Source organism: Equus caballus, chromosome 29 (assembly GCF_041296265.1).
Source record: "Equus caballus isolate H_3958 breed thoroughbred chromosome 29, TB-T2T, whole genome shotgun sequence".
Classification (NCBI taxonomy): domain Eukaryota; kingdom Metazoa; phylum Chordata; class Mammalia; order Perissodactyla; family Equidae; genus Equus; species Equus caballus.
In genome coordinates, this window is record NC_091712.1 from 41,977,735 (window position 1) to 42,001,029 (window position 23,295).

Sequence of the window (23,295 nt, forward strand, 5' to 3'; positions counted from 1 at the left end):
CCTGGTGTGGGGGCTCACGGTGGCTGCGCTGTGCAGCGAGGATTGAAGCCAAGTGCGCAAGCTCACCTGTACTCAGGGCCCACGTGAGCGTCCACACCACTGTCCCTCTGGAAGGAACCCGTGAGCTGGTGTCCCCGACCAGGGCCTTCTCCCACACTCGACGTGTCACACGTCTGCTGGGTCACAGCTTTGCCTGTTCCCTCCTTGACGGCTTTGTACTTGCGTGAGGCCTAGTTCACTGATTTCTGGAAAGATAGCTTGCCAGCACCTGCCCGCAGAGCTGCCGAGGGACCCTCTGCAGCTGCCCACAGATCCTGAGGTTTTAAACTCCTCCTTAAAGGCATAAAAGAAGGGGCTGGCCCAGTGGCACTGTGGTTAAGTGCACACGTTCCGCTTTGGCAGCCCAGAGTTCGCCAGTTCAGATCCTGGGTGTGGACATGGCACCACTTGACAAACCATGCTGTGGTAGGCATCCCACGTATAAAGTAGAGGAAGATGGGCACGGATGTTAGCTCAGGGCCAGCCTTCCTCAGCAAAAAGAGGAGGACTGGCAGATGTTAGCTCAGGGCTAATCTTCCTCAATAAAAAAAAAAAAAAAAAGAATAAAAGAAACTTAGGACCATGGTTGAGGTTTTAGCCAAACGTTTTATTCCACCAGACAGGCACATGTTAAAGCGGGAGACAGCATGAGGTCCAGCCAACAGCTCACGCTGGACCCTCAGGGTCCGACGGGGAGGAAGGTACAAGAGGAGGGTGCCCTGTGACAGGTACTGATATCAACAACACTCGGTCAACAATACTCGCATAAAGTGCTGATAAATAACTTAAACGTTACAAAAACGGGCGGCACACGGAGTCGCAGCGTCACTACCGAGGGCGCAGGCCGCTGGCGTCTAGATGGCGGCCGGCTCCTCGTGGCCGCGGTGGTGCACGTGCTCCAGCTCTTCCGAGTCGGACACCTCGAAGCTGGCCTTGTACTTGGCCAGGATCTTCATGAGAGGCCGCAGCTTCAGCCACCACTGCTCTTTAGGAATCCTGTGCCTGCGGACAGGAGGAAGCAACGTGAGCGCCACGCCAGGCGCCAGCAGGGCGGCCCCGACCAGAGGGGTCGTGGAGTCACTGAGGAAAGTCTGGTGACAAAGCAGTTCTCGTAGGTCAAATGAAACAGCTCTATTTCTAAAAACTCCACCCTTTTCTAAAGGTCTTGTATTTTCTAACTTGGCTTCCTTAAAATACTTAAAGGAGTGACTTATGATAACGAGTGATTGACAGTAGCTGCTCTGTCATCTGGGACCCCTGTCATCATTCCTTCTACTGGCACTAGGGTTCCGACTCGCGATGTTTCCTTTACTTACTCGAAGTCCGTTTCCTTCTTGAGCTCTGCCACAGGTCGGAAAACAAGGTTTCTTTTGCTTATTCCCAGCACACAGATGGAATCATCACTTACAAATCTCCTTCCTGTAAAAGACAGAAAAGTGATCTAAGAATGAATAATCCGTCACGTTGACGGGGCAGATAAAATGGCCAATGGAGGAGGGAAAGGGGAGGGAGGAGAGCAGGTTCCCCGGCGGCAGGGGAAGCAGCATCCTGTGGAGGATGAAGAACTGGGAAGCCGCAGCCTGGCTGGCCGGAAGCCGGGGATGCTCACGACTCCTGGGAATCCTGACAGCGAGGGCAGAGAACATCTAGGGATCGGTGCCCTTCAGCCCCGGGACCTCACGATGGGCGTCTTCCCGGGGGGCAGGCTGCTTTCTCTCGGGGCGTCGCTTAGGCACCCACGAGTCCCCTTCAGGATGAGAGAGGAGAGGCAGCGAAGGGCGCCGGCCTGGGTCGTGACGGGGCCTCCCTCACTGCACTCACAGGGTGGCTGACCGCTTCACGGGAGACGCTCAGGGAGCGAGGACCCTGGGGAAGGAGCTTTCCTGCGGTTGCTGGTGAGTAAATCTCTCACTGATACAGGAATAGGAAAATTGGCTTAGATTGCAGACAGACTGCAGTTAAATATTAATAAGAAACGTATGCTCGTGAATGCACATAAGGAGAGGCTGGAAGGTAGTGAGATGAGCATCGTTAGATGAATTGAGAAAAGAAGAAACCCAAAAGACAAGAAATATAAAAGCAGAAATTAATGTAGAAAACAAACTTAGAAACAATCAAGCCAAGATCAGTTCTTCGAAGACTAACATTAGGCTGAATCTATTTACAGCGCCGCTTCTGTAAGTCAGACATTGGAAGTAAAGCTAATAAACACACACACAGATCTGATGTGATTGATCGAGAAAACTGAGGGGCAGAAATAAAGACATTAGCACAGATGACCAAGCTCTGGAATGAGTGGGATGAGAAATGCCACACACAGCAAAAAGAAAAGAGGATGTTTTAAAAAATTTTCATGCTGAAGTTTCTGAAAATTTAGATGAATTGAAAATTTCCTAGAAAATATCGCTGACAAAACTGATTGAAGCAGTTCTCTAACATAAAGACAGCCCGCAATCAGCTCTCCCTACAAGGAAGTGGGAGGCTGTGACGAGATGTCACCGGCAGTTTCATCAAACATCCCAAAATCAAAACTAAACTCCCATCATGCACGTTCTTTCCGAGGGGAGCCCCCCGACTTACTCGACAGCTGGAACAAGCCTGGCCCCACGCCCAGGAGGGGCAAGATGAGCCAGCAATGGTGGAGGCAAAAAGCCCACACAGTGAGGCCAAGAACAACGCACAGGGCCTGGGGGCAAGGATGGGGGGAGCGGCGTGCTCCAGGAGGGCAGGTGGGCTTCACACGAGGAGTCAGTTAAAGGAACTTCAATGACTGTCTGACTCGATGTAAGAAATGTGTAGCATCCTTTCACGTTTGAAAAAGGACCTAATGAACAAAGTACCAGGTACCTACCCGAGTATCAGTGTGTCTATCAAAGACCCACCGCAAATATGAAGTTGCAGGCAGACAGACTTGCATTACATATGAATAAGAACTCTTCGTCCTGAAGCATTGAAAACATCCTCTCCTCCCATTAAGGTCGAGCCCAAGCCAGGAGTCCTGCTGTCACTGCCCTTGTCAGGACTGCTCTGGAGTCATACACACCCACAAAGTTACCAAGGGAAAAATGGAAGGTCGTATACAGACAGTGACAAGAACGTGGATGTAAAGAGCCAAACAAAACGAATCTACAAATACTAGAATGAGACTGCCTGTACAAAGTTGCTGACTGCAAAACCAGTTTATAGAAATTGTTTCTATACATAGACCAGCAATAAGAAAAAAGTTTAATACTATTTACAGCAATATATTTTCTTAAAAATCAAGTCAGGAATAACGTTCCATAAAAGATATGCATGATCTTTAGGCAAAACAATGCTTTAATAAGAGAGAAAAAAAAGCTCTAAATAGATGGAGATACGATGTCCATGACTTAGAAATTCAGTATTTTAAAAACATCAGTTCTTCCTGCAAATGATTTAGTGGTTAAATGTAATTCCCCCAAAAAGTCCAACAGAATTTTTGGTGGACCTTGACAATGATTCTGTCGTCTCCCTGACAGCACATGTGGCCCAGGTGGAATGACTCGCCCACCAGAGGCCAGGAATTGTTTATGGAGCTGGAATACTGGCAAGGATCGATCACTGAATGCCAAAAATGAACCAAATAGCCCAGAAATGGTCCCATAAGTTTATAGATGGTCTATGAAGGAGACCAGACTGCAGAGGGGAGGGAAGAATGGATTTTTCAATAAATGACACCCAAATAATTGATTATCCACATGGGAGAAAATGGAATAGGCCTTAAATTTCATATCAAGCCAAGTGGATTAAAGAACTAAATGGGTAAAAGAAGAATGTTTTCATAAGACAGAAAGCTCAAACCATAAAGGAAAAACTTAGTAAACTGGCTACATTAAAATTAAGAGCACTTCAGGGGCCAGCCCGGTGGCGTAGTGGTTAAGTTTGCATGCTCTGCTTCACTGGCCCAGGGATCGTGGGTTCAGGTCTTGGGCATAAACCTACAGACCACTCATCAAGCCATGTTGAGATGGCATCCCACATACAAAAGAGAGGAAGACTGGCAACAGATGTTAGCTCAGAGCCAATCTTCCTAACCAAAAAAAAAAAAAAAGCACTTCATTAAAAGATAACTTGCAGAAAACATCATGTATGTCACAAATGGGAGATGGGATACATGCAACATTGTGACTGGCAGAATAGAAAATAGAAAATATTCCTATAAAGTAATATAACCAAAATATGTTTAAGTCTATAAAATGATATAAACCAAAAAACTACATAATTAGAAAGATAAACATAACCAGCCAACAGAAAGATGGGTAAGATACTTGCAGAGTTCAGAGAAGAAACAAGAGCCTTGAGGAAGCGTTAAGGAGCTGGCGTGGCCCTCTCCACTGAGCAAGTTTAGCCTCTTAAAGCCGCATGAGATGCCTCACGCCCAGCCAACAGCAACAGTTCAAAGTGTCGCCCAGACGGGAGTCAGGAGCCCGCACACCCTGCGCTGAGCGTGTGGTTGGGGGGCCAGTTGGATGGGCCGGCGCATTCGCCATGACCCAGCATCCTGCTCCCCGGTCAAGGCACTGCAGCATCGCGCATGTCAGCAAGACCCGGGACACCAGGTGTCGGGTCAGCAGAGCGGTAGGGTTGGCCGGCTCCAGCGATGGGACGTCAAATCATGGACGCACATCAGATGGTGGCTCTCAAAAACCCAACGCCCCGTCAAAGAAGCAGGTCACAGGGAAACACACACTGCGGGCTTCCGTTCACACAGACTACAGAAGAAGCTACCGAGCCCTTGAAGGTTCAACCCGGTGGTAAGACTGAAGGAAGTGAGGGAATGAGTAGCACAAAATTGTGAGGTTCCTTCTGGTGGGGAGGGAGCAAAGTGTAACGCAGGAAGGACAGACCAGGTGCTACAGGAGGACATAGTCTGGATCCCTCCCCATCCCAACGGTCAAGGGATCCTTGATCTGTGCTCTGAAAAGAGAAGTAGTGAGTGAATCAATGAGTGAGCCTTAAGTATCTTAAGTAAAAGCAAGTCCAGAGGATTCCATGTGGCAAAGAAAGAAAACCAGGAGAAGAATCACAGCTCCAGGTCTTGCTGATGGAGCCCCGTCTGTGTGCAGCCATTGCCTGGCTATTAGAAGAACCAAGTCACTAGTCCCTGGAATGCCCTCCCTCACTAATAGGCAGGAATAAAGCACTTCGTTACAGTAATTACACTTACACCTAATTATAACCCTGAGGGTCATAAACAGTGACCGCAGAGTCTAGCAGAACCATCTTGTCACCTGCAGCTCAAGGCTCCATTTCGGCAAAGGAGAAACAAGCGCCCACTTGCCAGAGCACAGACTTCCTCCAGGAGCCCAGCCCTGTCTCAGCACCGCCCCCGCCCCCACCACCACAATCACTTGGTACCTTTGCCCTGAGACTCCTTCAGCTTCGTGGTGATCCATTGCATGGCTCTAGCAGACATTTTGGTTCCAAAGTTTCTGTCGAAGGGAGAAGGCGCTCCCCCCTGTCGGTGGTCAGAGTGACAGGAGATGTTAGTTACATAACCGTCCCTTCCTGGCTGTTTACTTTTGAAAATGAAATAGAAAATAAAATTACTGTTCTTTAACAAAATTCACATCATATTTTTAAGAGACTCAAATTCGTTATGGATTTTGGTTTTTGGTTTTTTTTTTTTTTTGCATATTTCTATCTCCTTGTGTATAGGTGGGACCAAAACCAACCCCGTAATCCTGTGCTGGATCAGCCTGTCGGCGAGCACAGGGCCTGCCCCATAACACTAGGATGCTGGTCAACAGGACCGGTCGACTAGCAGCTTCACTACTTTAGAATCTTCTATCAGGATTTCTTAACCTTATTTTGGGATGGGGAGGGGGCACGGTTTCCTTGAAGCTCTGATCAACGCTGTGGGCTCGCTGTCACAAAAGACACACCTGCCTAGCCTTCCATCATCTAATTTCAGGGGTTCATGGACCCTTTGAAATGGATTAACAAGCCCTAGGTGGTTCCCGAAGATGCACAGAGTGGGAGGTAGTGACGGGAAGAGGAGGCGCGTAACCAGGAGACTGGCGCTGGGCTCCATGCCCACCTCCAGCTCCGCCATCTGGGGCACGCTTACTGGTCACAGAGCAAACCCCGAGATTCCTGCCAAAACATTCCGATTTCATGAAAATCTCACATAGTATCGTCTATTTCAATTTAAATGGTTAAGCCACAATATTGAGTGAAGTATTTAATGTGAATAAGTTTTTTTTCCAATTAACTGCTGTCACTATTTATACGAAAGTTGAGAGTTTTCCTAAAAATGCCCATCCACCCAAATATCACAGAAAACAGAAAGGATCCCTGAGCTGGTGATATTCAGGGTGACTTTTAAACGGAACCATAAGCTAATTGAGATGTTTTTAATCACTTTGGAATTTACTTATGAATACACATTTTTTTCCCCAAAATAATAGCTAAATTAAGATATCCATCTACAAACAGGCCACCAGCAAGGGCTCCTGTGCCGTGTGGCGGCGCCGCCCACCTGCTGCATGTGGCCCAGCACGTTCTTCCTGCAGTCGAACACGCCTTTGCCCTCTTCCGAGTAGAGCTGGTAGATGAAGTCGGTGGTGTAGTTCTCGCTGCAGCTCTCGTTCCTGCAACGAGCGAGCGCGCGGCTGAGTCGAGGGGGGCGGCAGCCGCAGACGGGATGCCCCAGGCGCCCGCCACGCTGGCCCATCAGCCCTTCCCACCCCTCACCCCACACATCTCCTTCTTTCTTTATAAAGGTCAGGGGCGTCATGAAAGAAATGACGTGGAGATAGCTTAAAAAAATAAAAAGCAAAAACAGATGTTACAAAATGACTCCTTAAGTGCTCAAATGCACACACGTTTCTAACACAAGGCACAACTCCTCTAGGTCCTTCCCTCCGCGTTTGGAGGGAGACTCCGCGGTAGAGACGACGGCCCAGTGGGCTTGGGTCAGGGGTGGGCTCTTTCTCACATGAAGGAAGACAGGCATGCCGTTACCTGAGCACCAGTCCCCTCTGGATGGTGGTCTTCATCTTCTCCGTCAGGTGCTCCACGTTGGCCTGGAAGAGAGTGTCAGTCAGTCAGTCCGACAGTAAACTTCTATTAAGCGCCTACTGTGTGTGGGTACCTCGTGATCTGGGTGCCTAATGGAGCAGCAGCGAGGGCGTCAGACAGGGCAGCTGCCCCCAGGGTTTATGTCTCAGCAGGTGAGGGTGGCAAAGACTACATCAGGTCGAGACAAATGTGACAGTAAGGAGAGCAGAACATGGTCACACAGGACGCATGTGGAGGGGCGCAGCTCCCCGACTGGACGTCTCAGTTGGTCCGTGGGACTCGCAGCTTCCAGGAGAGACATTTTCCAAAACAAGGTTACGTTTACCTGCATTCTTTCTATCTTAGTTGTGTATGACTTGCTAACGTCTGTCCTGGATGGGCTTTGAGGATACATGTCTGGAGGCCTAGCTGCCTGCCCCGACCCCAAGCCCCCAGCTGCCGGGTCTCGGGGACGCCCCAGCCTCCCTTCCTCCACAGAGGGGGCTGAGCCACCGACCAGCGCTGCAGGCACCCCGCTAGCCCTCCGTCCAACAGCTGTGGCAAGAGACCCCAGTTGCTGCAGAAGAGGCACCTGCGACCTTCAGACATAAAAGCAGCCCACAGGGACAGCGAGCCTAACGCAGCCGTGGACACGCAGCTGCTGACATGGCCTGTGGTCCCTCGAGTCTTGTTCTCCAGTCAGCAATGCCCACAACACTGCCTGAGTGAAACCCACTCTGCTGTGTCCCCCCGGGGCCTAGCCACCTCCCGGGGCGCCGCGCATCCCCTCGTTAATCCAGTGTTTCCAACAAAGGCTGCTCCCGGGAGGCTCAGAGCCCAGGAGGATGTGCACCAGCGTGCAAACTTCCTGCGCTCAGCCACACAGGACAGCGCCAGGCCCAAGAGAGGCCGTGTGTTCGTCCCCATCAGCTGCCCACAAGGCACGAGACGTCCTTGTTAGACGGTTTACAACCCACCTATGGAATACGGTGACCTAACAGGAGGCGAAATCGTGTAACAGACAGAAATCTAATGCATTTGGGCGACACGAGCAGAAGGTGCCCTGAGACCTGGGTGCTGGCACTGTCATGCGGGGCAGAGTCCTGACACTGGGGCCAGCGCACCCACCACGGCCCGGGTTCAGTGAGCCGATGGTTAGTGCCCTTGCCATCCCCCCACACAAACGCCCCTCCGTGTGACGGGGCGGCAGCAGTGCGCGCATTCCGAGTGCCCAGAGGCCTGGTGGTGCCCACGTACCTGCAGGTCTCGGATGTCAAAGGGCTCCTCAAAAATGTAGGCGGCGTCGGCTCCTGCAGCAAGCCCCCCCATGTTGGCCAGGTAGCCGCAATAGCCCCCCATGGTCTCGATGATGAACACGCGGCGCTTGGTCCCGCTGGCCGACTGTTTGATGCGGTCACATGTCTGGGCACAGAGAAGGACACAAGTCACTCCAGCGCAGGCCCAGCCGGCATGGAGACGGGCAGCACTGAGGGCCCGATGGGTCCTGAGCAGGCAGACACGGGCTTCCAGCCCAGATGCCGGCCCCGTGGGCCTGGGCAGTGCAGTCACAGGCCCCAATGCCAGGGCAGGCCTGTCACACCCTTGGCCAGCACCCTGGGTGGGTGGGAGGCGCCTGCAGACCCGCTCACTCCACCAGCACCTCTCCTGGGGGACAGACAGTGGCTCCTGGACACAGGCCCCAGAAGCTGTCCAGACACAGACAGCAGGTCTCCCAGGGAAACGTCTGCCCTCGGCCCTCCTGGAGGACACTAGCTTAGCGGCCAAAACAACAGAGAAAACTGCCCGCCCCTCCCCCCATGGCTCTTCCACGCCACCATCCTCCCTCTCAGACAACACCAGCCTCCGACCAGGCTCTGTCTCTAAGACACTCTGATCCAGCTGTCACCTCGCTCAGACCTTCAGTAACACCAAAGCCTCACATGGACGCCCTGGTTCCCGGCACCAGCGCCCGCTCCCCCTCCAGCCATGTCCAGTTCCCGGATGGGCTATCCCCGAGGCCTCCCCAGGGCCTCACACGTCCGTGGCAGGCTAGAGAGTGGCCCCCAAAGATACCCAGGTCCGAATCCCAGGAAGCCAGGAATGTTCCCCTATAAGGTAATTAAGTCCAGGATGCTGAGGTGGGGAGATGATCCTGGGTTATCCCGTGGTGCCTAAACGTAATCAGCGGAGTGGAAGGGACAGGGCTGGGCACGCGGGCGGCACGCCAGGCCCCCCAGGGCTGCAGTGACGGGCATCCTTTTCCACTAAGTGGAGAACTAGTGTCACCAGTTCAGAGGATGGCATCCTCATCACTTCATGGCAGAAGAACGTTGCTGGCAAAGATGCTCTCCTGCACAGCTGAGCTGGACACGTGCATGTCTGTGCACTGGCCCGAGTGACAAAGATGAAGAAACCCGAGTGAATGTGACAGTGGAGCCGAGGCCCCCATCACCCGTAAGCCACCAAAGGTCACAACAATGGGAGCTGTCAGCACGGCCGCCTCTGCTCGGGGCTCAAATATACCACTCCTAAATTCTCTCTCTGCATCCCCCAGGCTGTGTGTGAAGGCTTGACCCCGTCTCCTAAACCCAGCAAATCATCGCAGCCTCATCTCGTTCGTTACTAACGGCAGAACTGACAAGTGAGAGCCACAGCACCGGGTGCGACCCTGTCCCCAGTTCTCTGACTGTAGGGTGAGAGGAAGGAGCAGAGGAGAGCTGAGACGCTGCCTGGCTGGACCGGCCCCCCCCCCCCCCCGCCAGCCACGTCCACTGTGCCAGTGTCCCCAGCGGCAGACAGACGATTCTCTGAGAAAAATCTCTGGGAATCGTCCCCCGGAGGAAAGCCGTCAAGTTACAGTTCCAATACTCCTAACATTTTCCCGCACTGCTGCTTTAAAAATATAAGTCGAACGTGAAAAGAGGAGGTGGAGCTTGGAATACTGTTAAGATAGAAAAAAACCCATGGACTTGGATGTGAGGCCACGGTCTTGCCTGTCAGTCAGTCTCCCATGACCGAGATATTCCCCAGAGGCTGGGTGTCTGCTAAACTTGAGTGGCCAGACCAGGCAGGGGCTGGCGAGGGCTGGAGAGATCCCACCCGCAAAGTGCAGACTGCTGAAAGCCGGGGTAATGTGCCAGATGCAGGGTCGAGGGGCAAAGCAAGCGTGAGCATCTGAGAGATGATGGCTGCACACGGCCGAGGTGTGAAGAGAGATGCAGGACCCGCACAGCACTGAGTAGCCAGTGGCTACTTTATGGCTCTGTCTACGGCCATCTTAGGTGCAGAGAAACAGACTCCAAGAGGCCAAGGGCTGGGCCCGTGGGAGCTTCCAACCTGGGAATGAGCCCCTCGGAGGCCATCACCCTCTAAACAGGTAGGACAAGCCCATCCCTCGAGAGCAAATTGAGTGAGAAAACGGGCAAGACGCTCCAGAGGGACCCACGGTCTCAGAGTCAGGCTATGATGCGACAGAATCGGGACGGCAGCCTGGCAGAAGCCTTCCCCTCCTCTGCCTGCATCGCAGTCAGCTGGGAAAGGAGTCGGACAGACACTCCGTCCCCCACGGTGCTCCCAGGGTCGGGGCCAAGCTGGGCGGAGGAACCTCTCCGACAGGGAGAGCTCACACTGCACACAGCCTGGGGGACAGCGCACCTCAGCTCCCGACGCACCTCCGCTTCACAGGAAGCACATGCCCCAGGCCTGGACGGGCTGCGCTCCCCTGGAACTGTCACACACACCCGGCACCTGACCCCATCTGCACGCCCTCCTGACTGCTGTCTCCTCTGATGGACCACACACGTGGCCACCCACACACCTGGCTATGCACACACCTGGCCATGTACACATGTGGCCATGCATACACCTGGCCATGCACACATGTGGCTATGCACACACCTGGCCATGCACACACCTGGCTATTCATATACCTGGCCATTAGTACACATGGCTATGCACACACATGGCCATGCACACATCTGGCTATGTACATATACGTGCACATGCACACATGTGGCCATGCACACATGTGGCTATGCAGACATCTGGCTGTGCACCTTGGGCACCGGCGGCCAGCCTCAGCAGACACAACCCCTCAGAGTGCCTGGGAGGTATCAGGGCTTCTTGCACAGGGGGTATAGAAACAGACACGGCACCCAGGGCACTGAGGGAACCTCTCTCCCTGTCAGTGGATACAGACAGCCTCACCCTCAGATGAAGCAGCTAGGAAAACTCTCCCGGGGTGGGACGTGTGATATAAACTCCCGCTAACTGGAAAAAAGAGTGGTACCAGACTGGCCTGCTCATTCTGGAGGACCAGATGGTTTCCCTTCAGTCTCTGTTTAGGGGAAAGAGAAAGACCACGCGTGTTCAGCGTGACCGGCGGTCCTCTCAGGGCAGAAGAGACAGAAACGAGGAGATGGGGCTCTCACCTCCACGATTGCGTTCATGCCCGTGTCAGAACCCAGGCTGCACTCCATGCCCGGGACATTGTTGCTAATGGTGGCAGGCAGGACGCAAACGGGGATGCAAAACTCCTCGTGGTTGCTGCGTGCATCTGCCATGGCGAGCGCGCTCTCGAAAGCCTGCAGCAGCGGCGTTGGGGGTGGTTAGCCGGCCCCGCAGCGGGGGCCTCATCAGCTCCATCCGTGCGGGTCAGGCGGAGGGGGCTCCCGGTTGGCACGGAGTCAGGGCAGGACACCTGACAGTGTGTGGGCATGGGGTGCGGGCCTCCCAGGGGCCCCCCGCCGGGCATGGGTGGGACGTAAGCAGGTGCACAGCAAAGCAGGGCCAGAGGCCGCATCAGGGTTAGTATGGACGCACAGCGGTCCTTTCCTGCCATCTCAGACGTGAGGGAGGCAAATTAGGTGGGAAGACCCCTCCTCGGTAACTTTCAGCAGTACGCCGAGCTGGGGCCCCACCCACTAGGCTTCATCAATGACCTGCGTCAGTGATGGGAGATGTGCAGCCCGGGGACTGGGCCGCCTCTCTACTCTCAGTCAGGAGGACCAGCCTGGCCAGGCCCTTCGCGATGCTTACACAAGGCAGCACCGAGGAGCTGTGCCCCAAACGTGCTCTGGACCCACAAAGAGAAATTGGCTCCGATGTGAAGAAAGGAGCGTTATTAAGCATAGGGGCAGAGTTTGGATTCTCTACCCCTAAGTGTTAATCAGAACAGGTCATTAGCAGACACAGGTACACCCGTCCACCATCCCCGGATCCACCAAGCTCCAAAAAGCCAGGCTTCTGGTGGCACATTTGTGCAAACAGACCCACGTCTGGTCTTTATTCATCCCACCTACGTGCCCAGGGTGCGTCCTGCCACAAGAATGTGCACGACTGAAGGTAGGTGGGCCCCACGCCTCCCCGAGCATGTGTGCTCTGTTGCCCCTGACCTAGGGGCCTGCGGCCCGAGATGCGTAGATGGGGGACCTGCCGTGGTTAGTCCAGGGAGCCACCAGGAGGAAGGTGAGGTGGTCACTCAGCTGCCTCCTGGTCCTTCGGCTATCGCCCTCTGCACCCCAGCCAGCCCCTCTCCATCTCTGCATGGACCCTGCCTTTGGGGCCTCCGATCACTTTGGGATCTTAAATCACTGCCATCTGTTTCAAGGGATGTGGGCAGCACCCTGTGGGGGCTGTCCTGACACCACGGGGGACCTGCAGCATCCGGGCCTCCACTCACCAGATGCCAAGGCACCCCCTGCCCAGTTCCGATGACCAAGTGTCCTTAGACATTGCAGATGTCCCCTGGGGGACCAAATCGCCGCCAGGTGAGAGCCACCCAACTCCGAACAGAAGGAACGGTTGGTACCGAGACGCCCGCAGATGGTACCCCGAATGCTCTTCCTATACTGACAGCCTCTGGACGTGAGACTGTGGCCTGCAGGTGGCCTGAGCTGCTGAATGAGGCGCATGAACCGATGCTACACCTGCTCTGGTCTGCAGCCCTGAGGGCTCCCTGGACCCCGGAGCAGACAGGAGGGACACAGAGCACCAGGTCCCATCGGCTCAGCTCCCACCCAGCATGGTTTCTGCCTGCACCCGTTGTCCCTTACGTGGCCAGCTCAGACGAGTTCCACCCCAGATGCAAATCTTCTAACAAAGATTCAACTTCATCTCGGCTTTAACCAACAGAACTCTGGAAGGAACCGACTTCAACATGCCCTGCCCAAGCTCGGGTCCCCACAGCTGCAGGACAGCCGGAGCAGACCCAGGAGCAGCCGTGGCAGCTCACACTCAGTCATCCTGACCGCCCAGTGCACCGCTGGTCACTAACCAGACCCAGAACCACAGCCCCGGGACCGCCTGCCCGCTGACAGCCTCAGGGCACTCCTGTCCGCGTACCCCGGGCGGGCGGGCCTGGCGCTGTGGCAGGCGGGGACCTTCTTGCTGTGTAACCTGGCTTTGAGAAACCCCAAGGAATAGAAAACCCAAGTTAAAAGATCATATAGTAAATCTCAAAATCCCTCTAAGGGGAGCAGGATGAGTAATGTGGAGTGTGCCCTGGATATTTTGGTTTCCAAGTTTTTAACATCACGCGTTTTCAATCTTTATAATCTGGAAAAAAAAAATTCTTGGTAGCAGAGGAGCCTGGAATTATAAAGTGGGAGAATCTTGTCTTCATGCCTAAAAGTGCATAACGCATATCACAAGGAGGGAAACAGCAGCCTGGGCCAGGACCCACAAATGACAACCTTCAAGGTACCCCGCCCCCCCCAGCCCCGAGAGGGAATCTAATTAGGTAACAATTAGGCAAAACGAACTTCCAGTCGCTTCTACTGCAAGCTGAGCAGAAGCAGATTCAAAACCCAGCTACAGCAGGGAAAAGAGCAGTAAAAAAGAAAGATGGTAAAATTTATTCTGCGACAGACAGCGACCTTTCAATTCACAGCTCGATCAGGATCGGTTAGGCCAACAGCAGCGAGAGCCGGAAGCACAGGTGCCCGGGCAGCGGCCCAGCAAGGCTAGTGACCACACAAGGACAAGGACGTTCCAGCGGGGACACACGCGGCCCTGGGCAGGGCTTTTTAGCAAAGAAACCTCGGAAAGTTTAAGCGGCTCACAAAAGCAAGAAACAAGTGCAAAGCATCACTTACCATTTGAACTTTATTTTAAAAGCGTTTCTTTTATTTACCAGCGCTAGAAACAGACGTGATGCCACGGGCTATGGAAAAAAATCTGAAGGAAACATTCACGAGACCTAGGTCTCAAGGAAAAAAATCTTGAGAATTTACCGAAAAATTTTAGACACCAAATTTTAAAAAAACAAAAGAATTGTGTTCTGCTGCTGATCTTCAAACTCATATGCGATTTCCCAGGCGTGATTTACAAATACGATAATAAGGATGTATTTCTGTTTTTGTTATTGGCTCTTGGCAAAAAAACCTAAAATAGCATCCTCACCATTTTAGGTGTAGTTAGCATCCCCAGTCTACAAAGGGGAGGAGGATGCTCCTGGCCGCGGCCATGTGTGATGAATGCTAATAGCGGATTCAGGTCCACGAATAAAACCACAAAATATTTAGTTCAGGTTCTACCATCAAACACCAAAGCAGGGCCGTCAGACCCAGGATTTATCACAGTAAGGTGCTGTAGGCTTCAAGTCAATTTGGCTCAGCCAAAAAAATAATAATTTTAACAGTTATCCAAATCACAAAACACTGTGATCGATCCACATGGACCTGAGCCACAGATGCTGTTCCCCAACGGGCCTGGGCAGCGAGATGGCATCCTGGCCGCAGCACAAGACAAGAGCAGCAAAAATCCCTGGGAGCCAGATCAGGGGTTGCTGGCAGGCTTTCTCATATACTTTTTTGAAGACAGACAGACCCCGGGCCTCGCTCCAGTCTCTAGCACGCTGGTAGATAAAAGCGGGCCGGCGCCCTCTGGGTTAGCATCCGCGGCACCTGCTTTGCTGGCCGCACAGACTTACGTCGGTGATAGTGTTCAGGGCGGTGTCTGCACCGATGCTGAAATCGGAGCCAGGCACGTTGTTGGAGACGGTGGCGGGGACCATGACCATGGGGACACAGAACTCTTCGTGCTTCTCCCGGGCAGCTGACAGTTCCAGCAGTCCCAAGTAGGCCTGCCGGACAAGTGTGTGCAGTTGTGGGGGAGGAAGCGGGGAGCAGAGGGGCATCGAGGGGCTGCTAAAAACCAACATGGAAACGCGTTAGCATCACAGACAGGCACCAGTAGGTCTCTGAGCACAAAGGACACCACGGGACATCGTCCTAGAGAAACAAGGCTAACTCTTATTGGCAAGAGTGATTCTTTGGGCTTCTTACATTTTCTTTAAAGTAAACTGAAAGATCATCATGGGACTGATCTTGGTTGAATTGAAAAAATTAAGGTCTACAGTCTAATATGTAATCAAAAAAATAGGGGCCGGCCTGGTGGCCAAGTGGGTTAAGTTCACACGCTCTACTTCGGCAGCCTGGGGTTCACTGGTTTGGATCCTGGGCGTGGACCTACGCATCACCCATCAAGCCATGTTGTGGTGGTGTCCCACATAGAAGAGCTAGAATGACCTACAACTAGTTGTAGGATACACAACTACATGCGTGGGCTTCGGGGAGAAAAAAATTTTTAAAAAAGAGGAAGGTTAGTAACAGATGTTAGCTCAGGGTCAATCTTCCTCACCAAAAAAGAAAGAGTACCTTAAAAAAAAGAAAAGAAGAAAAAATATATAAAAAACAAAAATTAAAAAGACATTAATCTGGCCATCTAACTACCTTCCTCTCTGAAGAGCCACTGGCTTCAAATTCAAAAGAGAGCATTTCCATAGGCTTGAAATACATGAGAACTCACTGAGCCGATGAACCCCAGGCAAGCAGGCAAGTTTTCGCTTCCCGAGGAGGTCACTCTATTGGCACCAGGTGAGGGTTGCACCACAGCTCACCACCTGCTCTGCTCGGCATTGTAACTGTCCAGTGGCAGGTGGGCCTGGGGTCCGAGGACCCCAGTTCATGAGTGGCAGACGGCACTACGGGCGGTGGGAGCCAGCAGGGGGCCATCTCTCAAACCCGCAGCACAAAGGAGCCAGCAGGGGAAGGGACACGACCACCCACATACCTCAAACCCACCAATGATCAATAACGCATTGATGCTGTGGGTGCGCATCTGCCCGGCAATCTCCGTCAGGTACTTCCCAGGGAGGGTGCTGCAAGAAGTTCAACGGAGACACACAGTCAGACAGACTCCACACGGTGGACAGCAGCCCCGCCCCCAGCCCACCTCCCTGCCTTCCGTGGCTGAGCCCCGTGGCCCCGAGAAGATCTGTGCCCTCCTCCTCGGGGTTGGCAGACGGCAGGCAGGGCTGGGGAACCACACAGGGCGGGAGCAACCAGGAATCAAATCTCAAGAAAGCATCTTTTCAAAGGAAAATGGGATCAGACTTTTCAGCTGTCCAACAGCTCGACCTCAAAGCATCCCGCCGCCTCCTTAGAACAGGGATGAAGCACAGTGGCTTCCAATACTCACAAGGGCTGTCTGAATGGAAACTCCAGTCTCTCATCACGCACACAGACCTTATCCAGTCTAAGCCCCTTAAAGTCACCTCCACTCATCCTTGCTCTCCTCCCCTTCTATCGCCGGTTTCAAACAACACGGCCAACAGGTGGAACCAGACACGTGGTAACTGGCCGTGCCCCCACCCAAGGGCCCGCCCGACACCCACCCTGACCTTTCTGTCATGCTGACTGGAGAAAATAAGGGGCTTATATTTTTGGTAGATTTCAAAAGTTGTAGGGCAAAAACATTCAGGCCTGGGTAATCAGGGCACACAAGCTGACATGACGTATAGGGTCCCTCCCAGCATCCAGCATTGTCATAAGGTGCTGACAACTTGCCCTCCAGGCCCCCCCAGAGCAACGCCCAGGTCGGGTCCTAAAGCCGACTCTGCCTGGGTGTCCGGGACACTCGGGAGGGGCCCAGGAGGCTCACGGGGAGCCCCCTGCTTCTGCAAGGAGCTCTGAGCCCAGAAGACCAACAGCCAAGTACTTGGAGGGACCGGATGGCAAGCAGCTTCGGAGGACAAGCCGCGCTCTGTGGAGTGTGGCCAGCAGCCGGGCCATAGGGGCCTGGCTGCAAAGCAGAACGGAGGGTGGGGCAGCTTCTGTGGGACAATGAGCTAACCGTTGCATGGAACCCAATGATTATCAGACTCCCATACGGAGCGATCTCCTTCGGTGCTAAAACGTGATCTGTCGTAATGACTGATACTAATACTTGCACCCCTGCGACCAGAGATGGAAAGACCTCAGGCTGTAGGAAATCACAGCACCTCTGAAATTATCCTGTCCCGGCCAGGCTGGAAAACGGACACTCACTGTGGTTCAGAAGCCCACGTTTTCAGGCTGGAATCACTCAGGTCGTTTCTCCACTGTGGGAATCTGTGCCCCCGGCACTGGGGAGGTCTGTCATCCCCACAGACCCGGAGCCACTCTCAGTGACACACTAATTCCGGTTTACGTAGGACTCCTGGTCATACAGCTCAGTGACATCTGTGGTCTTTACCACCTCACGAGATCCAGGACTGTCGCCCACTGTTGGGCTCTTCAAATCAATGGAAGTGAGGAGTCTTGGAGGAGCAGCTCCCACGTTCCCCGCCTCATCTCTTTTCGAGGGCACATCTCATCCGTCCCAAAACCTAACCCAGGCCCCTCCTGGAGCGGGGCCAGGACGTGAACCAGCACCAGCATCCTTGGGGACCCTTTATAGGAAATTAAAAGCAGCAGCCTCTGCGCCAGCTACTCTGTTCTAGAACGTGGCCTTCTCTTCTTCCTCAGAGCAGGTCAGAATCAAGAGGGGAGATTACCGTTTTGTTCCAAGAATGGAGCCTCCTTGGCCGGTCCAACCTCCGACATCTCCCCAGCCGATTTCTTTGATCTGATGAGTAAACAGAATGAAACGGCCCAGTGAAAAAGACGAGAGAATCAGAAAGCTTTACGAGCTGCTCGGATGGCTGCCCCTCGACAGGCTGCGGGGCTGCGAGGACTTGTGAAACCTTAGGAAACGCTGTCTCACGAGGCTGAGTGAGTCAAGCCCTGAACAGGATTCTAAGAACAATTCATCAGGAATAGCAACGGGCTCCAGGCCCTGCCCGGGGCAAGACCTTCACATCCTATGCCCCGGTCGTGTGGACCAGACGGATAATTCAGTTGGCCAAATTCTACCATTGGGAAATAGAAGAATAATTAACACTATTAGTAATTAATATCAGCATTTCTAGTTGATATAAGATTAAAAGAACACTTCTTTTCTTAAAAACTGAAAATGATCTAAAAACATGGCTAAATGCCCGCTGGGAGCCTGCCCCGACCCGCAGCTCTCCTCAGGGCCCTGGGCTGTTGTCTCTACTCTCCAACAAAGCCCCTTCTTCCACCTCCTCCCTCGCCCTTGGGGACCTCTCTGTCAGTCTCAAACACCATCTGTGTGCTGGAGGCCCCCCAAGGAGCATCTTCACCCAACCTCTTGAAGATCTGTAACACAGTATCCACCTGCTTAAAGGGCACCTCCCCTCGCTCAGCAGACGTCTCCCGCTTAACACCCCAAATCTCAGTCCCTCCCCGTCTCCATCGACTGCACCTCAGACCAGAAACAGACTCGCCTCGCCTCCTTTTTTCACAGCTGTGTCTACTCAGTGAGCGAACTCTACTGGCCCTGCCTTCGAAACACGCCCAGACCAGAGAAGATGCCTCGCCCACTGCACAGCCCCCAGATGGACCAGGCCCCCACTTCTCCTGCCTGGGTCACAACAGACTCCCCCGATAGCCACCTGAGATTCCTGATTCTGCTTCTTGTGAAAATGCGTCTGCACAGGCCACGCCCTTGCCCAATGCCTCCCTTCTCAGAAGTGAAGGCAGACCCCACACCATCACCCACACGTGGCCCGGCCCTCGACTCCTTCCCCTCATCTCTCCTTCCTCTCGGCTGCAGCCGTGCCAGCCCCTCCCACCTCCCAACACCCCAGGGCCTTTGCACCATCCTCTGCTCTGCATGGAACGAACGTCCTAAGTCCCTGTGGGCCTCACTCAGCTGCTTCGACCTAGTCTAGTTTGAGATGACCTTCCAACAGCGCTTTCTTTAGTGTCTGAGCGCAGACCCCCGACCCCACCTTGGTGCGTCTTTTCACAAGTCAGCACCTGTTTTTACTTTCCATCCTCCCCCTCCCCTAAGATGCAGACTCCTGGGAGGCCGGGAGCTCTGCCTGCTTTCTTCTCTAATTTAATTCCACGGCGGATGAACTCGGGAATCAGCGGCTGAGTAATCAGGTGAAGAAAAACCACGGACTGGGACACACGTGGCCGAAAGGTGTTTAAGATCCTACATCGAGGGACCGCGGTCAAGTTAACGAATGTCTCTGTGCCCCAGTTTTCTCATAAGGAAAATGGGGATCATATTTACGTGATCCGATTTATGGCGAGATTTCAATGTTAACATATATAAATCCTGCAGGAGCAGTAAGTGTACAGAGTAAGCCCTCAAGAAGGGTTCATCTTTTCACTAAGGTTTTATCCCCAGCACGTGCCTGCCATGTGCCGCCCTACGCACCCGGCCCACAGCATCCCATCCATGCTCCACAGCAGCCTTTGGAGAAAACAGGAAAACACATCCCACCTGAGCTTAACTGCAGGGCCTGGACCACACCTGGGACGGGACCCTAACACAGAAGTCGTCCTCAAAAAGCAGTCACTATGCTCACCACCGACAGAGCCCCAGGTGTTAAGCCCTGGAAGGTTCGGCCCCCCATTCACCCACGACCTCCCCTTCCCCAGCCGCCCCCAGGGACTCACCTGGCCTTTGGCAAAGCCTTCAAAGCCATCATAGACGGCGAACATCTTGTGGCCGTCGGCGATGCCCACCCGCACGGCCGCGCGCACGGCGGCGTTCATGCCGGCGGCTGGCGCGCCCACGTTTATGACACCCACGTTACAGTTGCTCTGCAAGACAGGAGGGCATGTGCCACCCGTCACACGGGGTCCCCACTCTCACATGCTGCACACCCGGGAAGCAGCCTGCCCTGTCAGGCCAGGTGCTGGGAGCTCACGGCCCAGAGTGGGGGCCCCATGCTGGGGGAGGGGAAGCAGCGTCGGTCCACGGCAGGAGGGGGGCCAGGAGAGCAGGACAGCGATGGCCTCGCAGGAGCCAACATCTGAGCTGACCCCAAGCCGGCCAGGGCAGAGAGGCATCCACCCCAGAGAAGGGTGGAGATGGGCAGAAGAAGAGGGGGCCATGGCCGGCCACATCACCCACCTTTGGGATCTGGGTGTCCGGCATCTTGATGGCAAGCCGCTTGTAGGTGTTCAGGTTGTTCTCGAAGCTCCTGGAAGAAAAGGATGCTGTTGGACCAGAGGTTAGAAGAGTTGACAGAGCATGGAATCGGGGGCGCTCATCTGGGGAGAAGGGGCCACAGGGAGCACAGGTGCCAGACACAGGTATTCTGCAGGTGCTTGCTGTCTCTGGGCTCTCAGGGGAAGGAGCCCCAGGATTACCTCATGTCCCGTAAGGTCCTTGGTGGGAACCCACAGCACTGTGTGTTTCCAGTTACGGAGAAGGTATGGGCACAAATGGGCTGAGGATCAAAGGCATTTAGCACTCAAGCTAAACGCCTGCCACCTGTCACATTCTCCCCTAACCCCATTAAGTTCTGAGCAGCCCCACCCACCCAAACACAGACAGATGTTTCCCCCTGACCAGTCGTCCAGGCCTTCAACCTGCAGGAAAGCGCCTCCTCGTTACTGTCTCGACTGTTGCCTTCTTGTACCGACACAGAACGAGCACAACCTCGCAGCACGTCCCAAGTGGCCGGCCTGAGGAGCGAAGGCTCCCCCCAAAACAGAGCTGCCTTCAGAAGAGTTACCTTCCTCGGAGCTGCACAGCATCCTTAAACCTCCTCTCATCCATCGCCTTCTGCACATCCTGGGTCTTTAAAGAAATGAGGAGAGGAAGAAAGACCACGTCAAGGCTGTGTGCGTTCATGGATCAGGCACGGAGAGGCAGAAGCAGCCCGGTCCCTCCATCCTGTTCCCTTCACATTCAACCTCAGAGGCTGGCGGCCTGGGGCAGCGAGGCTGCAGCCAGCCTGACACCGTCCAAGTTGAGGGAGGAGCCCGTATGCGCCCAGCTCAGGCTGGCACGGAAAAGGACGAGGGGGCACTGTGGCCACGCCATGGTAAACAGCCCCTGAAACCTCAGGGGTTTCGCTCCACAAAAGCAGAGCCAGAGGAACTGCCCCTCTCAGGAAAGCTTCTGGAAAACTCCCAGTTTGACTCTGGTGAGGACAAAGCAAACACAACGGCCCGCCCTGGGAGCCGGAGGGCCAAGTGGAGTGGGGGCAGGCCACGGGGCGGAGGGCAGGGTCCTAGGGTAGGTGCATGGGGACCAACATGCCCAGCCGGCACCAGCCTCTGCCCCTCAAGCTGAGGCTCTTGGGCAAGTTATCCATCCATCTGGACAGTTCCCTCGTCGGTACGGTAAGAAAATACCCCTACTTCTAATGCTGTCTGCAGTGACGAAAACACGGCAGATCCTTGGGACAATGCCTGACACAGCAGGTGCGCACACACAGGCATGTACACACACCCACAAATTACATATACACATGCACATACATCCACACACAATCCCATATACACATGCACACATATGCACAGGCAGACGTGTACACGCACAATCACACGTAAACACACATAAACACAATCTCATATACACATGCACACACATACACATGCAGAAAATCATGTATACATATGCACACATATCCACACAGGCACACATGCACACACAATCACGCATACAAACACATGTGGAAAATCACATATACACATGCACACAGGCACACATGTATACACATGCATGCACATCCACAAAGGCACACGTGCATGCACAATCATATACACACATGCATACACATATACACACGATAACATATACACATGCACACGTACACACATACAATCACACAGACACATGCACAGCACACACAATCACCTCTTCACATGTACACACATCCATACACAATCACATACATGCACACACATACACAGGCAAACACGTGTGCACACACACACAGGCTTTTGGATAATATGTGTCTGACGTTCCCTTCAACAAGTCCCTGGACTTGATTGATCACCTCTCTGTATATGTTCTAAAATGCAGACAGAGCCACAGGAAAGCCCAAATAAAATGACAGTCGTGAGAAAACTTTGAAAAACAGAAGATAACACTTTGTAATGCGACCGCCCTGCGCAGCCTCATCTAGCGGACGGTTAACGGCAAAATTACAACCCGTTTTCCTGTGCCCGTCAGCACGCACTCCGGGGCCTGAAGGAGGCGGGTGCAGGCCGCAAGGTCACCTCAACTGCCATCCCAGTGCCAGGTCGCAGATCTGAATGTCCTCAGGGACAGGAGGGCAGGAGCGGCTGAAATTCGAGGGGTTCAAGCATGTCCCTCCTCAGCCCATGGAGCCCCCCACGGATTCTCGCAGAAGCATTTCCTGCGCGTCCACACAGATTTGTCTGCGCAAACCCACGTGGATCCTCCGAGCACACTCCTTCCCCACAGAGGGGACACATTTCTAGGGGTGGCTGCTCCTACGTGTCCCAGAACCAAGAACGGACCTGGTCCGGGTGTTACAAGGCCTGCCGCCTCCCCCACGGGGCAGCTGCTTCTGTCCCAGGAAGGGTTGACAACTCGCCATCCATCTAATCAGCAACAGACAGAGGGACAGTGGCGTGGACGCGGGCACTCACCATCTGCACGCACTTCACCAGGGGCAGGCGCACGGCCTGGTTCCCGCTCAGCGACACCACGCAGGCCGGGGTCTCTGGGGTGGCCTGGAGAAGGGCGACCACGGCCTCCACGCCCATGCGGCTGGCCTGGAAACGACATTCACCATGTCCAAGACAGCCCACCGCCAGGCAAAGAGGCGCCCCCATCCCGGTGCCTACAGGAACTGCTTCCACAGCAGAGGCCCCATCCTGCCTCGTTCAGACGGCCCCACTGCGGTCCAAGCTCGTCCATCTTCAACAGCCCTTCACCCTCGGGAACCGAGTCCCATTAGGTGCTCATGGTCCTGCCTGCTACTGTCAGCCCACCCAACAAGGGGATTTCGACTCCACCAAGAACTGGCTGGGTATGGAAGGGGAGCGGGGCCAGGGGCTTGGGGAGCAGCCAAGGTCCACAGCTGAGGATCTGGGCTCTGGTCTGTTTCTAGAAACCTGCACGTAGACG

At 54.0% G+C, this 23,295-nt stretch overlaps 1 protein-coding gene across 2 annotated transcripts in view; it reads right to left on the reverse strand.

Annotated features, from left to right (window-relative positions):
• Positions 1-625: 625 nt before the first annotated feature.
• PFKP (phosphofructokinase, platelet) overlaps positions 626-23,295 on the reverse strand; it is a 59,875-nt gene continuing 37,205 nt past the window's right edge. Inside the window, exons 10-23 of one of the 2 annotated variants that reach the window (XM_070254861.1) lie at positions 22,815-22,940; positions 20,924-20,988; positions 20,317-20,386; positions 19,857-20,003; positions 17,879-17,949; positions 16,135-16,222; positions 14,993-15,145; positions 11,493-11,645; positions 8,320-8,484; positions 7,027-7,088; positions 6,542-6,653; positions 5,419-5,518; positions 1,356-1,458; positions 626-1,041 (exon numbers count right to left, since the gene is read on the reverse strand). In XM_070254861.1, the coding sequence (XP_070110962.1) occupies positions 894-1,041; positions 1,356-1,458; positions 5,419-5,518; positions 6,542-6,653; positions 7,027-7,088; positions 8,320-8,484; positions 11,493-11,645; positions 14,993-15,145; positions 16,135-16,222; positions 17,879-17,949; positions 19,857-20,003; positions 20,317-20,386; positions 20,924-20,988; positions 22,815-22,940 (1,563 nt within the window). In that variant the 3' untranslated portion in view covers positions 626-893. The remainder of the gene's footprint in view (positions 1,042-1,355; positions 1,459-5,418; positions 5,519-6,541; positions 6,654-7,026; positions 7,089-8,319; positions 8,485-11,492; positions 11,646-14,992; positions 15,146-16,134; positions 16,223-17,878; positions 17,950-19,856; positions 20,004-20,316; positions 20,387-20,923; positions 20,989-22,814; positions 22,941-23,295) is intronic. The other variant, XM_023632210.2, reaches the window with a different exon arrangement.